The sequence below is a fragment of the Vombatus ursinus genome, unplaced genomic scaffold (genome assembly GCF_900497805.2).
Source record: "Vombatus ursinus unplaced genomic scaffold, bare-nosed wombat genome assembly UNPS02014810.1, whole genome shotgun sequence".
Lineage (NCBI taxonomy): Eukaryota > Metazoa > Chordata > Mammalia > Diprotodontia > Vombatidae > Vombatus > Vombatus ursinus.
In genome coordinates, this window is record NW_020954588.1 from 40191575 (window position 1) to 40215814 (window position 24240).

The 24240-nt window shown below is 43.0% G+C and overlaps 1 protein-coding gene across 1 annotated transcript in view; it reads left to right on the forward strand.

Annotated features, from left to right (window-relative positions):
* The first annotated feature begins 227 nt into the window (after positions 1-227).
* Positions 228-24240, forward strand: part of LOC114053242 (caspase recruitment domain-containing protein 8-like) — a 60861-nt gene continuing 36848 nt past the window's right edge. Inside the window, exons 1-5 of the mRNA XM_027876171.1 lie at positions 228-428; positions 13118-13149; positions 15987-16043; positions 21235-21273; positions 21785-21820. Coding sequence (XP_027731972.1) covers positions 370-428; positions 13118-13149; positions 15987-16043; positions 21235-21273; positions 21785-21820 — 223 coding nt within the window. The 5' untranslated portion in view covers positions 228-369. The remainder of the gene's footprint in view (positions 429-13117; positions 13150-15986; positions 16044-21234; positions 21274-21784; positions 21821-24240) is intronic.

The window sequence follows — 24240 nt, forward strand, 5'->3', positions numbered from 1 at the left end:
GTGTGTTGCTGAGTGTGTGTGTGTGTGGCTAGCGGGAGTTTCCGTTCCGGGCACCCAACGGCTCCAGATTGGGGCTCCGCACAGCTGCAGATGCACGCCATCACCCCCCCGCCCCCCTCTCTCTTTCAAACCCTCCCTCCCTCCCTTTTCTTCCTCCTCCCTCCCGCCCTCTTCCCCCCTCCCCTCTCCGGGCTCCGCGGCGCATTTGCCCCTCCCGCCACCCTCGGACGGACGCAGAACGTTCCCCTCCGCCAACCCTCGGGCTCGGCTGTCCTTCGCAGGCGCCCCGCTTCCTCTCCTAGGTGTCCCCTCGGTCCAAGGCTGCAGGGGGTACAGGGCCAGGCTCAGGGTCTGCCTCGAGCGGCAACAATGAGCTGTAGTCGGGCCAGCCAGGAAAGCGAGCGCCAGTCCCAGGAAGAAGTGAGCAGGTGAGGCGCGCGCGGGCGCTCGGGGCACGCAGGGGGCACGCAGGGGTGCAGGCGGCGGGCCCAGGGGCCTCACCCGGCCCCCCTCCAGCCGCCTGCCCCCGGGACTGGCTGGGGAATGGGGGAGATCGGTGGATGGGGCCGGCGTGGCCGCGCGGTCGCGTTGGGGGGGGCACTTTGTGCCAGTTGAGGTGAGCGGGGATGGGAGTGTGGGTGTGACGGCGCAGGGTGCTCGGAGGGGATAAGGGTGCTCGGGGCCCTATGGCTGGAAGCCCTAGTGCTGCTCTCGACCGTCCGCCGGGGCTGGCACAGGCGCTCGCCTCGGCTCCCGTGGCAGGGGGAGGGAGAAGAGATCGCGCGCCCAGGGGCTGGAGGAACAGAGCAGGGCGCTTGGCACCCTCCTCCTCCCCCTTCTCATCTTCATCTTCCTCCTCCTCCCCCTTCTCATCTTCATCTTCCTCCTCCTCCTCCCCCGGGCTGGTAGAAGTGGGTTGGAGTCCGGTGCTCCTACTGTTTGACCCCTCTGGGGTTTGGAGGCGGAGCGCGGGGGAGGGGCCTCGCTTGGGCGCGGAGACTTTGTTTACCCTGGCCCTTTTCTCTTCCTAGGCCATTGGCTCAGGAGTGCCCACCCACTTTCGAACCGCGATCGGGGCGGGAGACTTAAAGGGAGCGCACCAGCGCCCTGGATCAGGGCCGAGGTGGGGGACGAGCCGAGGGACCGGGGCCCTCGGGCTGGCTTTCTGAGCCCCAGGCAGCACTCTGCCCTCATCCCTCATTCCACTACCCCCGTAATCATCCCCGCTCCCCTCCTTCGATTTAGGAATCGCGTTCCCTGCTCAACTCAGCCCCGGGCACCCTGCGGTTCTCAAGCCACCTCACCCACCGCTTTTGCTGGTGGGAGATCATCTCTGGGATTGGAATCCGCTAGATGTATTCCCCGCGGGTTTGTGGGGCGCTCATGATGGTGACCCAAAGTCTTACACTCAGTCTGCATAAACTCTTGCGCCTGGGGCTCCAGCCTCCCTTCCCCTTTTCCTGAGGCTAATCAGGTTTATTTTGACCACGTGGAAACAGTCCTGGCCGGTGACCACCTGAAGAGAACTGGTGTTTAAGGCCGATTTAAGGATTTATGCCATGTATACGGGGGTTTTTACTTGGAATCAGTTCCCCACTTTCTGTAACCTAAAGCATTTCTAAATAGGGAGATTATGTTAAATAGAAAGGCTTTAAAAATTAAGTCACTGACTTAATTAACTTGGACCTAAACTTCTGAGGTGCACGGACTGTTCATCTTTTTATCATTGCGGCAACTTTCCCAGCCCCCCAACTCTTTTCATTGTTCATTCATTTCAGTGAAGTCCGACTTTTCGTGACCCCATTTGAGATTTTCTTGGCAAAGATCCTGGAGTGGTTTGCCGCTTCCTTCTCCAGCTCATTTTACTGATGAGGAAACTGAGGCAGAAAAGGCTAAGGCACTTGCTCAGGGTCATATAGCTGTTGTCCGAGGCTGAATTTGAACTCAGGTTCTCTTGACTCCAGGTCCTGCATTCTATCCGCTGCGCCACCTAGCTGTCTCTTCTATTAATAAATACTTATTGAGTTGAATTTAAACTCCTTGGCCCCTTCTCTCTTAAGAACTTCTTTGAGTCCTGGCATGTAATTGTGGATAGCTTATTGGAATATTTGTTTTAATGAAGGCAGTGATCAGTCAACAATCCGAAAGCATTTAATAAGTGATCATTGTTTGCAAAACTATGCTTAGCACAACGGCTACAAAGAAAGACAATATCTTTAGACCAAAGCTTGTTAATGGAATTTGTGTCAAGGACCCCTTGGACAGGTTGATGAATCCTTCTCAGAATCACATTTGTAAATGCATGACATTAATTTAATAAAAATTAAATAAAATTAAATACATAGAATTGCAAAGAAACCAATTACATTGAAATACAGTTATGAAAAAATTTTAAAAAAAGCCCATTGGACTCTGGGTAAAGAAACTGATTTAGAGGGACCTGTTCTAATCCACTTGTGTATATCAGACCTGTACACACAGTCAGGTACCTTCATCATTTGCTAAATGTCTTGGCAGCTGGGTCTAGCATGTCATTATTGTGGCAGTACTCTGGATGGCCCACTGTCCTACCAGTTGGTTCCTTGATGGTAGAGAGTCCTATTTGGACTTTGTATCTCCTTCTAGAGCCTAGCACACTGGGAAGGGAAAGGAAAGGGAGTAAACATTTTTATGTAGCATCTACTATGTGCCAGTGGTTAAGGGACTTGCCCAAAATCACATAACCAGTCAGTGTCTGAAGCTAGATTTGAACTCGGGTCTCTTCCTGACTCCAGGCCCATGAGTCTATGTATTGTACCACCTAGTTGCCTTGATACCTGTTGGCTTTCCTGAGGCAACATGTGTGTGCATGTATATAGGATGGTGGATTTAGAGTTGGAAGGGACAGCAGAGGGAGGCCATCAGCTCCCCCTGTCATTTAATAGATGAGGAAACTGAGGCTTAGAATGGCTAAGTGCCTTGCCCAGGGTCTCCCAAAGATAGTGTCGTGTGAGATTTGAACTCAAGTCTGTCTGATTTCCAGTACCGAGTGTACTTTCAGCCCCTAAAACTATGATATATACTAGGTGCTTAATTCATGCTGGATGATTGATTGAAAAACTGTTGAGTTGAATGTCTGCAGAAGAACCTGGTAGTCTCCAGAGCCAACCTTCTATCGTTCTCTCTTCTGGCTATCCTTGATCTGTACCGTCTCACGAGTCCATCCTCTGAATTGCAGAGACCCTGACAAAAGCTACCTTCAGTAGCTAAGAATCTTGTCTTTCAGGGCCACATCCTGCCAGCCAGACTAGGAACTTGCTGCTTGAAATCATCCTCTGGGTCAGAGGGCAAAAGATGCTGAGGCTGAGAACCTCCCTGACTCATTGAACAGATGGCTTCTCCCCAGAGCATTGAGGCTGGTGACTTGTGCCACCCTCCCTCACTGTAATCCAATTCACTTGCAGGTCATGACATCACCTCCCTGATGTCATGGTCCCCTTTGAGAAAGAAGGACAAACGACTCTCTCTGGGAGGTGGCATTTGCTAACTCCTCCCGAAGGAGGGAGAGGCAGAAGCAGCTGCCTCTCTCGTTGAGCTGATCCTCTTGCCGGGACTTCTGCCTGTTGCGAGGAGACGGTGCTTAAGGCTAACAGGACATTTTCATGGGAGCAACCTACATGGAGACTTGAAAAGAGTTTTTTCTGTAACAGACAGCTATTAGTCTGTCCCTACTGGAAGCTCTGGGCTTAAACTCTGGGGATGTAGGGAACAGCAAAAACAGTCTGTGCCCCAAAGGAGAATATATTCTAATTGGGAAGATAAGATGTAAATAACTAGATTTGGAGGGCAGATAAAAGGCCATCTGAGAAGGGAATTAGATGTAGAAGTTTAGAAAAACTGATAAATGCATTAGGCAAGTTTTTGAAAATGTCAGCATGGCCCCAGTGTTTCAGTATCTAGTTTGTAAAAGCCCAGGCTGGCCCTAGGCAGTTAGGTGGTTTGTGGTCTACACCTTCCGGACCCTCTGGTTGCCACTGACTGCTCAGAATTTCCCACTGCCTGGGTTTCCCAACAACTCTGTCTTGAGGACAGAGGCTCTCCATCTTTATGCCCTTGTATTCTCAAGACCTATTTTTAATAAATCCTTGTTGAACTGAATCGAATTTTTTTGCCTCCTTCCCCATCAAAATTTATCTGGTGCATAAATTAAGAGACCAGATTCAGCCACAGGCTTTATGAAGGCAGTTCATAACCCTGGCCAGCTTCTTCCTCCTGGGACTCAACCCTTTCTGCTCATCTCCTGCTGAGGGAGGTAAAAGGCTATTTGCAAATTGAGGTGAGATTTTGTCTTCGGAGAACAAAGGAGCCTCATGTGGCTTTGCGGAGATAAAGTTGTTGCTTAAGTTTATTCCAGGAAAGGATCTCCTGGCCCTTAGCTGGAAGGGCCCCCAGCGGCCATCCAGTCCAATTCCCTCAGACTAGGAAACTGAGACCCAGGGAAAGGAGGTCACAAAGGGAGTTTCAGAGTGAGGACTTGAATCCAGGACAGCAAACTTTCTTTTCCCTGCAATGTGCTACAGGAAATACTAAATTAATCTACAGAGTGGGTAAAAGAAAAACCTCATTTTTCAGATCAGGATTTTTTTTTTAAAGAAATGGATGCTTTGATGTACATATTTACTAGAGCCAACTTTTATACACAAATAGAAGAAGTCTTTAGTTTACCTGTGACCGCATATACGAACAGAAGCTGTGCCTCCCTGAAGTTGAGGCTGCTGCTCAAGCAGGCCCTCCTCTCTTTCCCTCCCTCTGGGGACCCTGAGGTCTGGCGGCTTCACTGCCTTGCCACTCCCACCCCCAGGTCTGGCTACTGCTCCTCCCCCTCGGGCCCCACCCCCTTCATTTTTATCCTCTCTCTGCTGAAGCCTGGCTAATGGCAGGCCTGCCTGTCAGCAACAGAGGGAAAAAGGGGGGAAGAGAGACAGCAACCTCCCTCCTCCATGACCAGAACATCTCTCTGCTCTCTGGCCCTCATTTCTGTTTCCCCACTCCAGGACTAGTGTGTGGGGTAGCATCCCTCCCCTCTCCCCCAGTGAGTGTCAGGTGAGGTGGCCTGAGAACTAGCATGGGGATAGTGGATGCATCCCTTGTCTTGGAGCAAGATAGGGCCTGAAGTCAGGAAGCCCTGGGTTCAAATGTGGGTCACAGACACTAGCTCTGTGACCTGGGGCAAGTCAGTTAACTATTGTCTGCCTCAGTTTCTTCAACTGTAAAATGGGTCTAACAATAATATCTACTTCCCAGGGTTGTGAGGATGAAATGAGATATATGCACACACACATATTTATTGCCTGGCATAGTGTTCGGTGCTTGGTAGGTGTTTAATAAATGTTTATTCCCTTCTCTTCTCATTCCAAACCTCTTCCTCTGGGGGACCATGCCTTCCTGATCCTCAGTTTTCTCACCTTTAAAAGAGGATAACTGATACTTGGAGTGCCCACCTTCGGTTTGCTATGGGGATTGACCCAGATCCTCTGTGTGAAGTGTTTTGCAAACATTAAAACAGCCATCGATGTTAATGATGATGATTGATGATGATGGAGACGAGAGAGTTTATTTTGGCAGATTCCAGCTTGTCACAACTCCTCTTTGCCTGTGGCTTCCACCCTGCCCGAGGTCATTCTGCCTTTCTCCTCTCCTCCCTTCCCTCTCTCACAGGGAGTCACTCAGAGTTGGGAAGAATGTTTTCCCCACTCACTGCCAGGCAGGTCGGGGTGTGTGGTTGGTGAGGGACAGAAAGGGAGGGTGGAGTAAAGAAGGAAACCCCTTGTTCTGTTGCCAGAGCATCATCCCATGGTAGGACGCTCAAGCCGTTTTCCCTTTAGGGTCTTTAATGCTAATATAATGCCAGACTTTAGGTCCATTATATTTTCAGCTCCCATCTACGGGCCTGGTTGGCAAGTAAACCCCAGTGTGTACCATGGAAGTATAAGTCAGTCCAGTGAAGTCCTTGGCTCCATACCATTTGAAGGTCTAGCTGCTGTCTCTATTGAAGGACCTGGGGCTGTTCAGCTTGAACAAGAGAAGACTGTTTGGGAGTGTGTGGGGGGAGGGAGAGGGGGACGTGATAGTTGTATCTGAAGGCCAGTCATGTGGACAAGGGAATAGGCTGGTTCTATTGACTCCAGGGAATAGTTGATAGGACTTGCCAAGAGGCAAATTAGATTTGTTGTCAGGCTACCCATTCCTGCCTGCATGCCACCTCCCAGGGGTCTTCAAACAAAGGCTCAACGACCACCGGTCACACACATTGCAGTGGACATTCATTTTGGGGAGCAGTTGGGTTTTGATGGACCCTGAACACCCTTCAAACTTACCAGCTTTGTAATTCTGAGGCTTTCCCAATGAACCTTGTCCAGCGGTGCCTTGGAGAGTGGCCTCTTCTCCAAGGCCCTGGTTAGAAAGTGGCTTTGACTCAAATGCTGTCCCCTACGTAATTTACAGAGCAGCTTCAGTTGATCTCATTTACTTCCTCATTTTAAGTTTTCAGTCTTTGCAGGCAGTAAAAAAAGAGATTACTCAGGTAGCAAATGTGGTGGCCAGAAAGCAGTATGGTACGATGGGAAAAAACAACCCCAGAGATACTAGGCAGGACGTCAGGTGACTTTGGTGTAGTTCCACATCTGCTGCTGCTGGTGAGTGAATGATTCCAATTCTGTTCCTCCTATATTTCCCTGTTCCCCACTGTATTTCTCTCTTGCTACCTCATCATCTACATTTAACAAATACATTAAACAAGTGGCATAGAATTACAAAATTGAAGATGGAAAGGGTCTTATGGACCATAGAGTCCAACATCCTCATTTATCAGATGAGGAAACTGAGGCACAGAGAAGAGGTTAAGTGACTTGCCCAGGGTCATATAACTTGGAAGTGTATGAGGTGGGATTTGAACCCACATCTTCTTCTTCTTTTTTTTTTTTTTTGGTAAGGCAACTGGGGGTTAAGTCACTTGCCCAGAGTCACACAGCTAGTTAGTGTTATGTGTCTGAGGCCAGATTTGAACCTAGGTCCTCCTGACTTCAGGGCCAGTGTGCCACCTAGCTGGCCCCTGAAACCCACATCTTCTTGACTTCAGGTCTAACCTTCTATCCACTATGCCATGCTCATTGGGAGTTTCCCATTTTCGAAGTGAAAATGCTCTACCCTGGGAGAGAAAAGAGTTTCTGTTGCTTTTTCTTCCTGTGCAGCCAAGACACAGCCTAAACGTGAAACTGAGTGTCGGCAGTCAAGCAATTGTGACTTTGACTTTCTAGACACAGAACAGGATTAAAACAACAAGAACAATGACAATAACCCCCTTTATTCCTAACATAAAAATAGAAAAGGAGCTTTTTCATACACAGAGTGGGACACACGAGGTGGTTCAATGTGAACTCATTAATCTGTATTTCAGGCCGCATGCCTTTATCTATGTTACTTTCTTTTTTTTTTATTTTTATTTTTTGTGATTTTTAAATATTTTTTAATTTTTAAAAATTTATTTATTTTTAGCTTTCAACATTCGCCTCCCCAAGATTTTGAGTTCCAACATGCATTCTGAATACCCCTTCCCCCAATCTGCCATCCTTTCTATCTCTCCCCCTCTTCTCTTATCCCCTTCTTCTATTTTCCTATAGGGCAGATAGATTTCTATACCCCATTTTCTGTATTTCTTATTTCCCAGGTGCACGTGAAAACAATTTTTTTAATGTGTTTTTAAAACTTTGGGTTCCAAATTTTCTCCCTCCCTCCCCACCCTCATTGAAAAGGCAAGCAACTTGATACAGGTTATACCTGTGTAGTCATACAAAACACTTCCATAGTAGTCATGTTGTGAAAAACTAACTATATTTCTCTTAATCCTGTCCCGCCCCCTATTTGTTCTATTCTCTCTTTTGACCCTGTCCCTCCTCAGAGATGTTTGCTTTTGATTACCCCATCCCCCAATCTGCCCTCCCCTCTATCATCACCCTGCTCTCTTATCCCCTTCCCCCCTATTTTCCTGTAGAGTAAAATAGATTTCCATACCCAATTGAGTGTGTATGTTATTCCCTCCTTAAGCCAAATCTGATGAGAATAAGATTCGCTGATTCCCTCTCACCTTCCCTCACTTCCCCTCCACTGTAAAAGCTTTTTCTTGTCTGTTTTATGTGTATCTATGTTACTTTCAAAACTGTCCTGCTTGTCTGTGCTTCCTTCTGATCTCTTCTGGACATTTTATTTTTTACTTTTTTCTTAATTAATTAATTTATTTTTAGTTTTCAACATTCACTTCCATAAGATTTTGAGTTCCAAATTTTGCCCCCATCTCTCCTTTCTCCATACCCCAAGGCGGCATGTAAATTGATATAGGCTCAACATACACATTCATATTAAACCTATTTTCACATTAGTTATGTTGCAAAGAAGACTTAGAACCAATGGAAGAAACCACAAGAAAGAAGAAACAAACCAAAGAGAGAGAGAGAGAGAGAGAGAGAGAGAGAGCAAACAGTATGCTTCGATCTGCATTCAGACTCCATAGTTCTTTTTCTGGATGTGGATAGCATTTTCCATCATGAGTCTTTTGGAGTTGTCTTAGATCTTTGCATTGCTAAGAGGACATAAGTCTGTCAAAGTCAGTCATCACACAAAGTGGCTGTTATTATGTACAATGTTCTCCTGGTTCTGCTCACTTCACTCAGCATCAGTTCATATAAGTCTTTCCAGGTTTTTCTGAAGTCTGCCTGCTCATTATTTCTTATAGCACAATAGTATTCCATTACATATTCATATACCACAACTTATTCAGCCATTCCCCAAATGATGGGTACCCCTTCAATTTCCAATTTATTGCCACCACAAAAAGAGCTATTATAGGGGGCAGCTAGGTGGCGCAGTGGATAGAGCACCAGCCCTGAAGTCAGGAGGACCTGAGTTCAGATCCGGCCTCAGACCAAACACTTGACATTTACTAGCTGTGTGACCCTGGGCAAGAAGTCACTTAACCCCAATTGCCTCAAAAAGGAAAAAAAAAAGAGATTAAAAAGAGCTATTATAAATATTTTTGTACATGTGGGTTCTTCTGGACATTTTAAAGATGAGTTACAGTAGCGGTCATTTTTTGATATCTCTGTTGCTAATGCCCCTTTCCCATCTCTACCCTCCCACTAAAAACCTAGGGAAAGAAAGAGAAAACTAAAACCCTTGTACCAGCAAAAAAGTATGTCTTGTGTCCAACATCTGTCAGGAGATTCACGTGGGAGTGCTTGATTTTGGTTATAGTATTCCTGAAACTTTTCCAAATGAAAAAAAAAGTTTTTATTAACTCTTTTTTTGTCTTTATACCACAGTTTCATCTCCAAATTGAAACCACATAACAAAGGAAAACAATTCTGCCAAAAGCAGTGACTTAGGTCCACAGTTCTGTATTTGCATATATTCCACCCCCCCACCCCCCAGTCTCTGCTTCTTTGTTGGAGGGAGGCACTCTGTTTCTCTGTCTTTACTGAGGCAGGTTTTAAGCCAATCTGCTCTGTACTGATTGTGCATGAGCTTTTTCCTCCTTCAATTTAAAAGAAGTTTTAGAACAAAAGAATCATTTAGTTACATTTGTTGCATAAGACAATTAAGGACCAACAAGCCAAGATAGCACTGGTTGACTTAGGCAATTCGGTTGTTCTTTCCACACTTTAGCCTTTTGTCATTATGTCTGGCATCCCAAGATGTCAGAACCAGCACTCATTGAGGGAGATCAGTATTAAAGGTTAAGACATTAGAACTGAAATTGAGAATGCCGGGAGTTCTTAGAACAATAGAAATCTACTGAGTGTAATTCCAAACTTGGGAATCCCTAGGACCATGGAATGAGTCGGTGGTATACTCCCCAAGTTTGTAGAATATTGAGTGTTCTATGCTTATCAGCTGAGGAACCTCAATGATCTCTTAGAGATGAGGGCAGGGAATGTTGGGGAGGGGAATCAGTTGTCTGGGCAAGGAAAGAAGCATTGAAGAGGAAATGTGAGCTTGTCCAGAGTCCCAGAAGAGAATTTCTTGGCCGTGTCCCAGGGCTTCATCCATGACCTCTTTGTGGATGACTCCCAGATCTCCATGTTCTCCTCTGATCTCCTGGCCAGCATCTCCAACTGCCTTCTCAATGTCTCTGCCTGAGATATTCCACCAACACCTCAAACTGAACATATTCAAAATGGAACCTCTCATCATCTCCCAAACCTCCTTCCATTCTGGATCTTCCCTGGTTCTCTTAATGGAACCCCATCCTTCCAGCCATCCAGAAAGATTCCTCAGAGTCATCTTTGAATTTTTTCTCTTCCTTTGCTCACCAATGCTGGTCAGGGCCTAAGTTGCCAAGTAAATTCTACATCAGGAACAGCATCTCACTGCACCCCATCCCACCCCTTTCAGGCCTTCATTCCCTTTTTCTAGGATAATTGCTTGAAATAGGCTACTTTAGGTTTCCTTGCTGCTAGTATCTCCCATTCCCAGTTCAGTCTTCACCTCAAAGCCAAAGTCATCTTCCTAATACATATATCTAATTATTTCCTTTGATCGAAAATCTTCGATGTGTCCCCCATTGCCTATTTAAATTCTTTAAATTTAATTTTTAACAAAAATCTCTTCCTATCTCTCTCCATTTCTCTATCCTTTCTCCCAATTGGGGGGGGGGAGGAAGAAAAACAAATCTCTTGTAATGAATATGCATAGTTAATTAAAACACATTTCCACGTCTAGGGTCTCATTCTGTACCCTGAGACATCACCTCTTTGTCAGAAAGTAGATATGCTTCATACCATTTGCCCTTTTTTTCCCTTCTGTTCTGTTTTGTTTCTTCTTTCTTGTGGTTCCTCCTATTCTAATTCTTCTTTACAACATGACTAATGTGAAAATATGTTTAATAGGAATGTATATGTAGAGCCTATATCAGATTGCATGCCGTCTTGGGGAGGGAGGCAAGGAGGGAGGGGGAGAAAAATTTAAAACTCAAAAGCTTATGGAAGTGAATGTTGAAAATTAAAAATAAATTAATTAAAAAAAGGAAATAGATATGTTTCATTGTTGGTCCTTTGGAATCATGACTAGTAGTCATATTGATTGGAGTTCTTAGAGGGCAGCTAGGTGGTGCCATAGTGCATAGAGTGCTGGGCCTGGAGTCAGGAAGACTCATCTTCTTGAGCTCAAATCCAGCCTCAGATACTCACTTGTCCCTGTTTGCCTCGGTTTCTTCATCTGTCAAACGAGCTGGAGAAGGAAATGGCAAAGCACTCCAGTATCTTTGCCAAGAAAACCCCAAATGGGGTCACAAAGAGACAGACGTGACTAATGGACTGAACAACCACAGAGTCCTTTGAACTTTCAAAGATGTGTGTCATTAAGATGTTATCATACACATTATTGTCCTGCTTCTGCTTACTTCTCTCAACCCTCAGTTCATACAAGTTCACAAAATGCTGAGTTCATGCAGATGGTACTGTGGCCCAGTTTGCATTCACACACTAGCCTTTGTTCTCCCCCATTTCGTCTTCAAGGGCCTTTCCGGTGTGATTTCTAACTGCCTTTACCACCTTGTTTCACATTCTTATTCTTCTTATACTCTTACGTTCCAGTGAAACTGGGCTAATAGCTATTTCCTGATCTTGTTGCTTCTGTGATGGAGTCTTCCAAAGCAGAAAGACCTTTTCCCCAAGCTCTGCCTTTAGGAATCAGCTCTTGGACCCAGATAATGAAGAGATTTGAGTCCCTGTCATGTGATGATGGGGACATTTAGCTTAGAGAAGAGACGACGAGGGGGCACTTGCTAGCCGGGTTCGGATATTTGAAGGGCTGGTGTGTGAAAGAGGAATTAGAATTAAAAGCCCAAGTCAGATGTCATTACCTCAGGCAGCCTCCCAGCCAGAAGTGACTCCTCTCCCAGAATCTCTTCTGTGCACAAATCACATCTAGCCATTTATTCACATTTTTGTTTGTTTATTTATTATTTTTAGTTCTAATATTTATTTATTTGCAAATTACAGACTGAGACGGGTAGGTACTGGTAGATACCTCAGGGATCATCTAATTCATCCAGACAACCAACCACCCGTCTCTTAGCAGCATCTCTGGCAACCACCAGCATTTTTATTGTATTTTTCCTTTCATTTCTGCTTTTTCATTTATATTCTTTCATTTCCTGGAAGAGAATTTATTGGACTCTCACGTCATGTCAGTCAGTAAATATTTATTAGGCACCACCTCTGTGCTAAGCACTGAGGATACAAAAAAAGATAAAAGATGGTCCCAATCTCAAGGAGATCACAGAATAACATGCAGACGACCATATACAAACAAGCTATTTACAGGACAAATCGGAAATAAGCAACAGAGGGAAGACGTTAGAATTAAGAGGAATCAGGAAAGGCATCTTGTAGAAGGTAATAGGGAGCTTTAGTGAGTTGGGGGCTGGCATGGTTGGATCTATCCTGTAGGAAGATCACTTTGACAGCTGACTAGAGGATGGATTGGAATGGGAGAGATGTGGCAAGTGTTCCAACCATCAGGCATGAGGTGATGAGGGGACTGCACTAGGGTGATGTCAGTGTCAGAAGAGAGAAGGAGGAGTATTCAAGAACTGTTGCGAACTTAAAATCTATGGGCCTTGTCTGTAGATTGGATATTGGAGGGAGGGGCGAGAAAGGGGGAAATTGAGGATGACATCTAGTTTGCAAGACTGGGTGACTGGGAGGATAGTGGTGCTCTAAATGTGGGCAGCTTGGTGGTACAGTGGATAGAGCACTGGTCTTGGAAGACTTGAGTTCAAATCTGATCTCAGACATGTACTAGCCATGTGACTCTGGGTAAGTCATTTAACCATGCCTGCCTCAGTGTCCTTATCTATAAAATGAGATGGAGAAGGAAATGGCAAACCACTACAGTATCTTTGCCAAGAAAACCCCAAATACCGTCATGAAGAGTCAGACACGACTGAAAAAATGACTCAACAACACAAGAAATTTTTGGGAAAACATTTTATAATGGGCATCTTGAAGAGTAGCATAACTGTCTTGTCCAGAAAATGTTCTGATTTAATGTCTTGTCTTTTATTTTTTTCCCCCCATTCTAGCGGTTATGATACTCTCTCTTCACAAGATAGAGGTATGGTCATTTTAAATCCATATGTATTTATTTGAAAGCTGAGACTGTACTGCATCAATAACCATTTTCTTCTCGTAGGAGATTTCCTATTTCTTGGACAAAGACAATGTTTTGTCAGACTAAGCACATTTGAAGTGTCATATAAAATACAGCCCCCAACAAAAATGTGCTTTGTGGTTACTTGAAAATTAGAAATGAATTGTCTTTGATCAGTTTTTTTTTTACAGATAATAAGAAATACAAGTCAACCAAGGCTCTCTAAAGAAGTTGGAAAAGAAACCCAATGACAAATCAAAGGGAATTTTTTAAAAGGCTGCAATAAAAATGGTGGCAGAATTGGAAAAAAAAATCAGTATGTAAAAGTTAAAATAATAGAGAGATAACATCAAGAACTGTTTGTTTTGATACTAATTAAATTGCTACCTGGTCAATAAAACCCTAGAACCAATGTGACCACAAAGATAAATGAAAGAGGAGAGATCCCAGTATGGGATAAAGATTGCTGAGTCTGAAGAGAGAGAAACTGGGTTTGGATTCTGGCTCTACCACTTAGTAACTATGTGATGACCTTGGGCAAGTCACATCTCTTGACTTTAGTTTTCTCATCTATAAAATAATAATAATAATTATAACTAGCATTTGCATAGTGCTTGAAGGTTCACAAAGTGCTTTACAAATGTCATTTTACCCTCATGACAATCCTAGGAAGTAGGTGTTTTTATTAACCCCATTTTACACATGAGGAAACTGAGGCAAACAGCATTTAAGTTACTTGCCCAGGATCAGTTTCTGAGGCTGGAATTGAACTCAGGTCTTCTGGACTCCAAGAGTAAAATGTAAAATGAAGAAGTTTTACCAGGTGACCTTTTAGGAGCCCTTTCATATTGAAACTGTTGATCCTGATTAAAAAAATAGCATATACATCTTGTATCAGGGATATGCTGGTAAAAATTTAACAACTGGCCCTGGGGTAAAAAAGTTATATACAACATAGTTTTAAGTTTCTACATTGTTAACATTTTTGTCATCACTTTCTTGAAGTCTAGAGACAATCAACAACAAATCAAGCCCTGATTTGTAGCATTTGTCAATTGCCAAGGTGGAAATGCTCACACTGAAAATTTAACAATTGGTTCTTGCAAACCTCCAAGAACTACTTGTAGAACATGACCACTTTGTGCTCCTCAATAAAATAAAATTAAATTAAAGTGAGAACTCATTTTTTTTTGAAGGAAGTATAATATGGAACAGCTGGAAGAATTACATTTTTCTTGGAGTTCAGTGTGGTCGAACAGTAGAAGAGATCTATAACTCATGAGCCAATGATCTTATTAATTAGAATATATCCTGAGCATGTAATTGACAATTTAAAAAAATAACCATACAAATTTTTCAGATTTCTTTGTAAAAAGGGAAAAATAGTTACAAACTTAATATTCAAAGGATGGGGGAATAACAAACAAATTGTTATTGAACAGTTTTGTGGGATATGATATGCCTACCTTGTTCAAAGTGAGAAATGTGTGAGAACTACCAGGAAATATGGAAAAACAAATGAAATGATGATGAAACAATGCATAGTAATGAAAGAACCAGAAGAGCGGCGGGAATAAACTGATTTTCTATATTAAAAAACAACCAAGCATATGTATGTATTCATATGTATATTTTCATACATACAAATGTAAAAGGACAGAGAATCAGGGGAAAAACATGTAATGAACATGTTGTTGATGTTTGTTAAGGTATATTTTTATTCGAACTCATTCAGGTCACTGAGTTCCTTGGAGATTTTTCACTGTTATTGAAATGGTCACTTTTTTTTTTTTTTTTTGCTTTTTGGTGAGGCAATCAGGGTCAAGTGACTTGCCCAGGGTCACACAGCTGGTAAGTGTCAAGTGTCTAAGGCTAGATTTGAACTCGGGGTCTCCTGACTCCAAGTCTGGAGCCCTATCCAGTGCACCACCTTGCTACCCCAGAAATGGTCACCTTCATAATAATCTTTTTTTTTTTTTCCAAACAAACAAAGGTATCCATTGCTTCTCCTCTTTGAGTCAATGTATGAAGGATAAACTCCTTGTCAGATCAGAAGTGTTTCCCTCCACATACGGGCCCCACCTTATTTACCCAACCTCATCTTGTTATACTCTCTAGCTGGGGAACAATAACCGTTTGGCTAGGTTCATTTTCCAGAGGAGGAAACTGAGGCTCAGAAAGACTGAAAGTTCACTACTAGCACATACCTAGTCAATCAAGGTAAAAGAGAAAAGCATTTGCATGATCATGTGGTTCAATTGGCTGTTGGCCCTGGGCAGTGTCAGAGTATTGGTATAGGAGCTTTCTATTCAGCTATCTCAGTTATATATAGGTCTAAAAGCAAATGTTCCACTGTCCTCTTTGTTACTTCCTCATTAACAATGAATGTGAGCTGCACTCTGGTTGCACAAAGCAAACAGTACAATTTCCTATGTTTAAAGTAGAGTCTGATGACTAAGAGGCCAAGTCAAACATTGCCCCACCCTGGTAGGTGGTTAGTTTGTGGTTTTTTTTAATATGATAATCCTTAAGACCTACTCTGTCTAAAATAATTTCCCTGCTGGAATGTAGGCCAAATATATCTTAAAGGCATTGGTTTGATACTCAAACTTTGTTAATATTGAAGGTTTGAGATTGGCATCAGATCAAAATCAGTGTTTGGATTATGAAGGTGACCTCGTTAGCATATACGTGGTTGTGGCTTGTGGGATTAAAATGACAAAATTTGTAGGTTTATGTACCGTTTACTCATTTTTGTTTTTATTCTTGTATTTTGAATCTTCTTTCTTTCCCAAATTTAGATAGTATATTAGAGAGTCCCGATTCTTCTCAGGATACTTCTGCAGGCACCCAATCAGGTATGGAGGAGACTTTGATGATTTCATATCAGGGCTTGCTGGAATGCAGGTCAGATTGCATGAGTTCCGTGTTGGGCAGAATTAACCTGATTGGCCATGGAGGTTGGCCATGTTGCCTGGTTACAGTTTTATTCTATACTGTGTAGACACAGTCAACATGTGACTATTGAAAAAAAAAAAAGCTACATCTTATTACCTGTAGAATGTTTTTGTAGTTAAATTCCTAAATCATAAATTCTTTATTGTGGGCTTGGCTTCCACACCATCATGCAGGGTTCACTTTGGAGGCTGTGTCCTGCTTTGCCCCCTTGTTCCTGCCCTCCCTTCCCAATTACTTTGTATTTCATTGTTCTGTGTTCTTCATGTTTTCTTCTGTGCAAATGTTGTATCTCTGCCATGAAACAGAAGTTTCGTTAGGGTGGGACCTCTCCATTTTTGTCTCATTGTTTCTTATTGCCTAGTACAGTGCCCATAGCAGGTATTCAATTGAATCCAGTTTCCTAAATTGAATTGCATTATGTGTTGTCCAAGCTTTCAGAAACGTATTTGCGAGATAGCCCTTTATTCCTGACTGACCTTTTTCTCCCCAGGAAGTAGTAGGCTCACACTTGAGACTGATGGAGGGACCCCAAAGCTTTTCTCAGATATAATTGGGCTTAATGCTGGAATGCTGCTTTGCAAATAGCCTGAGCAATTATGCCTGGCAAGTCATGATTTAGCATAGCCAAGGCAAAAGATGGCACTGTAATTTCTCTTGTTGGCCTGTTGTATTGAGGCAGCATGACCCTAGTGGAGAGAGTACTGGATTTGTTTTTAGGAAGATTTGGGTTCAGATACTGCCCATGCTTATAGTGGCAGTCATGCCACTGGCTGGGTGGTCCTGGGCAAATCTCTTAACATATCTGTTGCCTTGGGCAGCTTTCTAGGACTTTCCTAATCAGTTATTGATGGCTCATAATCTGCCCATTATTTCCTGGTTGAGGAAATCCCCAATCTTCCTTGGTGTGTCCCATTCCAATTACATGTGAGAGGGAGGTTGGGATTGAGGTAGCCAAATGTCTTTGTAGGCTGATGCAGTGATACTGATTTTGGAGGTGGCACATTTGCTGTTTTACCCTCGAAGTGATGTTCCACGATTGTTTGTTGTTTCAGATGGACATTTCATAGTGCCTTGTCCAAGCTCCTACTGAAAAAAGAGCTAACAGGTACTACTGAAGTAGTGAACCGACGCCATCCTGCCTTATACAAGACAGGCTCAAAGGGCATCCCGTGAATTTAAGTTGGTCTAAGTGAAGGGTGTTATGAAAGGGGAAAAAAGATCAAGCTGAATGAAAATTTTCATAGCCGTGTTATTTGTAATGGCAAAGAAACTGGAAACAATGCACATGCCCAGTGATTGGGAAGAGTGATTTAAACATAATGCAATGTTTTTGCACCCTAACATGACAAAGATGAGAAGGTTGCTGAATTTGGAGTCTGAATGACTGAGTTCTTACTCCTGGCTCTGACAATTACTACTTGTGTAATTTCAGGAAAAACCATTTCGCCTCTTTGGGCCTCAGTTTTCTTATCTGTAAAATGGGAAGATTAAACCAGCTAATCCCTAAATGTCCTAAATCTTATGATCCTCAGTAATGCTGATTAGAGAGGACAGAATCAGAAATGCAATATATCCAGCGAATTTGAGCCTGGGATTGAGCCTGGGACTTAGGGAACATCCTTTGGCCAATAGAAATTCGACCTTTTCTGTAGTACTTCTAGAGAGTCATCTGGATTAGAGGCTGTATCTGGCCCATTACTGTAGGACAAGCCAGATTCTGGCCAGTCCCTTTGGTAGTTTAGGTTTGATATTAAGATAAAATGCAAAATTTGTAAGAAAAAAAAAAGAAAAAAGATCTGACAGCAAAAGGGGATTTAATTAGCCATAGTAGGGGGGAGGATATTTAGAGAGGAGACTGTTTTGATTCAGCTCAGCGCTGCTTCCCATCTCTTTGTTGTCAGTCAGCTGAAAGCCCAGTATCCGAAGGATGTATTCCTTGTGATATCTTGAGCATGGCTTCAGAAGCTTTAGAGGAGAAGAACCAGTCCAGCCCACAGGGCAGGGGCTTCCTCCTCCCAATCCCAGGATCTCTCTGCCAGTATGTGTCAAGGGTGGTCTTTGAGCCCAGGTCTCCCTGCCCCTTTAGTCAGTTCTCTCTCCATTGCACTCTAACAGCGAAACAAAATCCTCAAGGAAAAGTTATGCAGATGAGCAAGAGCTTGGAAAGGTATGTGAACGTGTTATTCAAATTATAGTGACATTGAATAATGACATCAAAGAGGAAGCGTGGCCATCTGCTTTGCCGCTGCCGCTTCCTATGGACCATGGGACTTTTCCATCTGATTTGCAGCTGAAACCTTTCATAGGGTTTTTTGTTTGTTTTTTCTTGGATAATCAAGGTTAAGTGACTTGTGTTATGTAGCTAGACTGAGGTCAGATTTGAACTCAGGTCCTCCTGACTTCAGGGCCGGTTCTGTATTCACTGCTCCACCTAGCTGACCCCTATAGGCTTTTTTTTTTATTAGAATGGAAGCTGCTCAAAAGCAGGGAGTATTTTTACTTTTGTAGTATTCTATTCCCAGCACTTAACACAGTGCTTTGTACACAGTAAATGTTTAATATATGCTTTATTCATTTATTCAAAATTAGCATGCTCATTTTCTTAACAAATTTCAAATAACTTGTGAGTTTATGATCTTATTAAGGGTCTTTTTTGTTCATTTGAATGCTTTTATTGATGGTTACTAAGTTTAGAATAAAACTTATTAAATATGAAAAAAGACTTTTTAGTATTAAGAGCTAGGATTTCATCCTCTTGTCAGTAATTTCACTTAGCTATTGTTAATAATAACAGTAATGATAGTAACAATGACAGCTGACATTTACAGGTGTCAGGTGTCTGGCACTGTGTTAAATACTTTATAATTATTATCTCATTTGATCCTCACAACAACCCTGGGAGAAGGGTGCTATTATTATGATTCCCATTTTACAGATGAAGAAACCGAGGCAGACAGGTTAAATGACTTGGCTGCAGTTACATAGCTAGTAAGTGACTCTGGCTGGATTTGACTCAAGTCTTCTAGACTCCAGGCCCACTGTGCCACCTAGCTGCCAGTGTATGGTGTTAGGAGAGAATGGGTTGGCTGTGTATTGTATCCCTGTTACCTAGCCAGTTTTCTTCCCTTGCCTCTTAGCAGCAGCTGCCTGGTACACAGTTAAACCACCAGGTGGCAGTAATAGCCACCAACCTGATCCTATTCATCGCAATCAGGCCCTGAAAAATTCCTTGTTTGTCATGGCAGGTATTACCAACTCCCAACACCACTAGGAGCTGGCAGGAAGACCCAAGCTCCTGTAGTTCTCAAGAGCTAGCAACCTTTACTTTTTAAGCTCTGCCTCTTTTGAGTAGCCTCTCTTGCCCTGCTATTCTAAAGGGTGTGGTTAGTGTGGATTTATCTATTCAGAATAGCTCCGAGCCGCTTCCAACAGGAAGCCAGGCCATAAATGAGCCCTAGTCATAAGACTGTTCTATAATGACATCTTTAACACAAACAAAAATAGATATGCTTAATTACGTACATGATTTTTAACTCTTTAGTATAGAATCAATCAAAGAAATGTAATGGGGTCTGACCAACACAGCTCCAGCCTCAATGAATAAATCAATAAACATTATTAATTCCCTGCCATATACCAGGTACTGTGCTAAGGGCTGAGGATACCAAAGGAGACAAAAGACAGTGCCTGCCTTCAAGGAGTTTATAATCTAATGGGGAGAATGGGCTTTTGAAAAAGAGAAATCTTTTTCTCCCCTACCACTCAGTTCTCCTCCTCCCCCATTGGGAATTTTTTCATTTTTCAGATGAAGTAAATGAGGCCTGTCCAGGGGATGTGACTTGCTTAAGGTCACACTGGTAGCTAGGGCAAGGCTCTGTTATTTTCAGGAAGCTGACCCCTCTGGCCAGCCTGACTGGGCAGCTTCTCCTCCCAGTTACCTTATTCCCCCAGGCACCAGAAAGGGGCTGAAGACAGTACACAGCTTGGTATCGGAAATCAATGTAATCTGGCTGGAACTAGAAGTTTGAAGGTTAGGGCCTACTGGAGACAGCCAGCTGAATGCAGTGTGCCAGCTTGGGAGGTGGGGTAGGAGTGGGAGGGGAGAGGATGGACTTTATTCTACTCTAAACTTGGACAGGCCTGAACAATAGAAATTATCTTTGTTATTTATCTCAGCTGCATACAAAACAGTAGTAGACTGGAGGCTTCCAGGCTCTCAGCTTCCCCCCACCCCAGTGGAAAAAAAAAATTGGGGCATGATCTTGGACAGGAGATGTTTCCTCCATTTTTGTCTAAAGGGAAAAAAGGAAATCTAGATTCTGTTGGGGACAAGATAAGGTAGCACCATTTCTGCCCAAGCCATTATTTGAAATCTTGACTGAAGAACTAGGCTATCTCTCTCCCCTTGCTGCCAAGAAGTAAGACTTCCTTTTTTATTAGAGCCATTTCTTGTGCTCTTCCGAAGCAGCCTTCCATTGTAATCAAGAAAGAGGGTCAAGCCAAACTATCTGTGTATGACCCATTTGGCATCCGTACTCCTCCACCCCCCTTCTCAACTGAGAGCAGGGAGAAATGTTTTCATCATCTGCCCTCTCGGAACAATGTCTATCATGGCCTTTGGTCAAAGTTCAGTTGCTTTTCGGGGTTGTTTTCAGTTATGTTTTTGTAGTTACTGTGTAGTACTGTGTCTACTGTCTTCCAACTACCTCACTTCCTATGAGCCTTCCCATGTTTTTCAGAATTTTTCAAATTTGTTCTTTATTAACTGCACATTAATATTCTAATACATCTATACATCACAGTTTATTTGCCCAATGTTGTTTCTGGCTTTTGCTACCACAAAATGCACTGCTATGAATATTTTGGTATGTATGGGACCTTTTGATCTCCTTGGGGTATAACAGTTTAGTATGAGTCATCTCTTCTTGCAAGGCGGTATGCTTCTCACTTAAGCGGGAGTTTAACAAACTAACATGACCAAACAGAAAATTAGGCTTTAATTAATTGAACTTTAAGTTGTCTTTAAATATTTTTAAAAATATGTTTGTTTTTTATTATTTGTTTAATACATGTTATGTGATTTTAATTTAGGAGAAGATCCTTCTGATAGTGGTTCTGAAACAGAGTCTGGTGAGTTTCAAATTATACTTATGGGAAAAAAACCATCAACAATAAATTATTCTTAATTAGTTAAATGACTTAAATGACGATAGATCTTTAGAGACCCAGGGATCCTTGGTTATCTGCCTCTCGTAGGTGGTTGTGCCTGTCACTTAATTCTTAAAAGTCTGTTGGGCGCCATTCTTTTCTGATTATTCAAAATAAGTGGACATGCCATCTTTTTTTAAACCAAAGTCATGCCCAGGGGGCTCTAACAATCAGGAGATTATGGTCCCGGGCACTTTGATAGGTGGGAAGGACCTTAGTGTAGGGAAGTCCCTCCAGGGGCTCCCAAGGCAGATAGGTTTGTAATTGGCAAATGAAAGTGGCAAAACAGGATGATGTGATGAAGAATGATAGGAAGTGGTTGCTATGGAAACAGGTAAACCTCTGTTTTTATTGGCCTGTGTTTACAGCAGCCCCTGTTTGAGTTCATGCTTGGTGTCATTCTGAAACTAATTAGGATGTTTTCCTTTTATAGAGAGTGAAGAGTCACAGCTGGAAATAGGAAAGTCAAGTGAGTGCACTGTCTTTTGCTTTTTATTTTTTTTCACTGTTAAAAATAAGTAGAAACATTGAGAATCTTCAAGCTTAAGGTTTTCTGGTTCACCTTTCATTATACCAGCTTAAACCGACATTTTGAATATTTTTAATAAAGCAAATTACTTTTAAAAATTGGAACTGTTATGTTTGGAGGTACCGTGTCACTCAGTAAACTCCAGCTGTTCCCATTTACCTCTAGAATAAAATAAAAACTCCTCCGTTTGGCATTTAAAGCCACAACCTTTTCAGCTGTATTGTACTTTATCCCCTTCTTGCCCTCCCTAGTCTGTCATATTGACATTCCCTTCTTTCCTCCATGTGTTTGCTTTGGCAGGCTCCCATGCCTGGACTGACCTCCTTCCTTCTGTTCTCTGGCCTCATTTCCTTGGGTCACCTCCGACATGATGCCTTCCTTGACCCCCAGCTGCTAGTACCTCCCCACACCAAATTACCTTCCATTTCTTTTTTTTTTTTTTCAACAAAATTCAGTTAACATTTATTAAGCACCTAGGTGTTAGGAATTTTCTTTTAATGGGAAAAAAGTCAAACCTTGTCCCAAGGAGGTTATATTCTGCTAGGATCTGAAATGTACACACAGATGAATAGAGGATAAGGTAAAATGTGGTAAGGACAAGGAAAGACGGAGAAAAATGCTCTAAGAAATTTTTTTTGTTATTCTTTTTAAATTTTTTTTGTTTTTTAATTAATTGATTTTTATTTTCAATAGTCATTTCCACAAGATTTTGAGTTCCAAATTTTCTCCCCTTGTCTCGCCTCTCCCCACTCCAAGACAGCATGCATTCTGAATACTCCTTCCCCTAATCTGCCCTCCCTTCTATCACCATCCTTTCTGTTTTCCTGTAGGGCACTTACATTTATTTTGTATAGAATTTATATACATTTATTTTGTCTCCCCTGAGAGAGTGGACTCTTCCTTGAGAAGCCTCTTCTTTTTATATTCCCATTGCCTAATACAGCACTTGGCACATAGTAGGTGCTTAATAAATGCTTATTGATTGATTAGAACACATGGATTGTGTTAACAGTACTAGTACTAGCTACTATTAGTAGCAATCTGCTTCCTTAACTGACAGGCAGTGCAGTGTAATGGCTAGAGTAATGGACTCAGAGTTAGGAAGATCTGGTTTCACATCCGCCATATTCACCAGCTCTATGTCCTTGAGTCTCAGTGTCCATAGTTGTAGAAGGATAGTAATCATTATTGCCATAGCCACTTCTTAGCATTTGGGGGATGCCCAAGTAAGATTATGAATGTATAACACCCTGCAAACTTGAAGGTACAGTACAAATTTCAGTAATGGATATAGAGGCAACATTTCAATTTCCTGATTCTATGCAAGTCTTAGTGTATAGAGTCAGGAAGACCTTGCTTCATATCCCACCTGTAATAACACTTAATGGACTTGGGATCCCAGGAAAGCCAGACCTTTCAGTGACTCTAAGACAGTTAGTTACTAACCAGGGGTGGATCTACATAGGAGGAGGGAGTTTCCACACTGAGAGTACCCTAGGTTAGTGAAATCAAAAGGCCAAACAGCACCCTCCAAATCCTCCTAAAATGGGGATAGTGTACCTGCAATGTAAAACCAATCTCCCAGGACTTCCTGGGAAGCTGTCATGAGATGATATTTGTAAAGGTCTTTACCAACTTTAGAGGGCTTTAGAAATGGCAGTTTGTGTCTGAGGCTGGATTTGAACTTGGGTCTTCCTGATTCCAGGCCCAGCAGTCTAGCCCCTGGGCTTCTCAGCTGCCATTTTTACCCAATGTGTTGTGATATTGGCTGCCAGTGGGCCACACGCCCATAGTAAATGCTTGTTAGATTGGGTTGAACTGGATTGAATGTCTTTTGTCATCAGGAATCTAGCCAGGGTTTGGGCCAGTATAGGAAATGCAATGGGAGAAGTTAGAAGCATGGGGCAGGAGAGATTGCTACTCTCAGGAGGCTAGAAAGGACGTTGGTTAGGACTTGTTGCTTCTATTAGGAGTAGTCAGTCAGTCTCCTTGTGGGATGGGCCAAGGCGTGCGAGCAAAGGGGCCAGGCAGAAGGACTGAACAATGTAGCAGTCCCAGGATGGTGCCCTGGGATTGGCAATGCACTTACTGCTTCTGAGGGCCCTTATCTTAGAAAGCACAGACCTACTCACGTGGCTCCATCTCTCTCTGGCATGCTGGTTGTTAAATGGCTCTTGGCCCTTTATGGCAGACAGCCTCTACGGAGCTAGAGAATCAGCCTCCTTCAGAAGCTCATTAAAACACTTTGCCCGTAATAAACACTCAGGAAATAGACACTGAGATGTTTGTTCCCTGTTCTTCTGACCTGAATGAGGACCCCACAGAGATGCTCAGAACTGTTAGGCTGGTTCGCTGGGGGG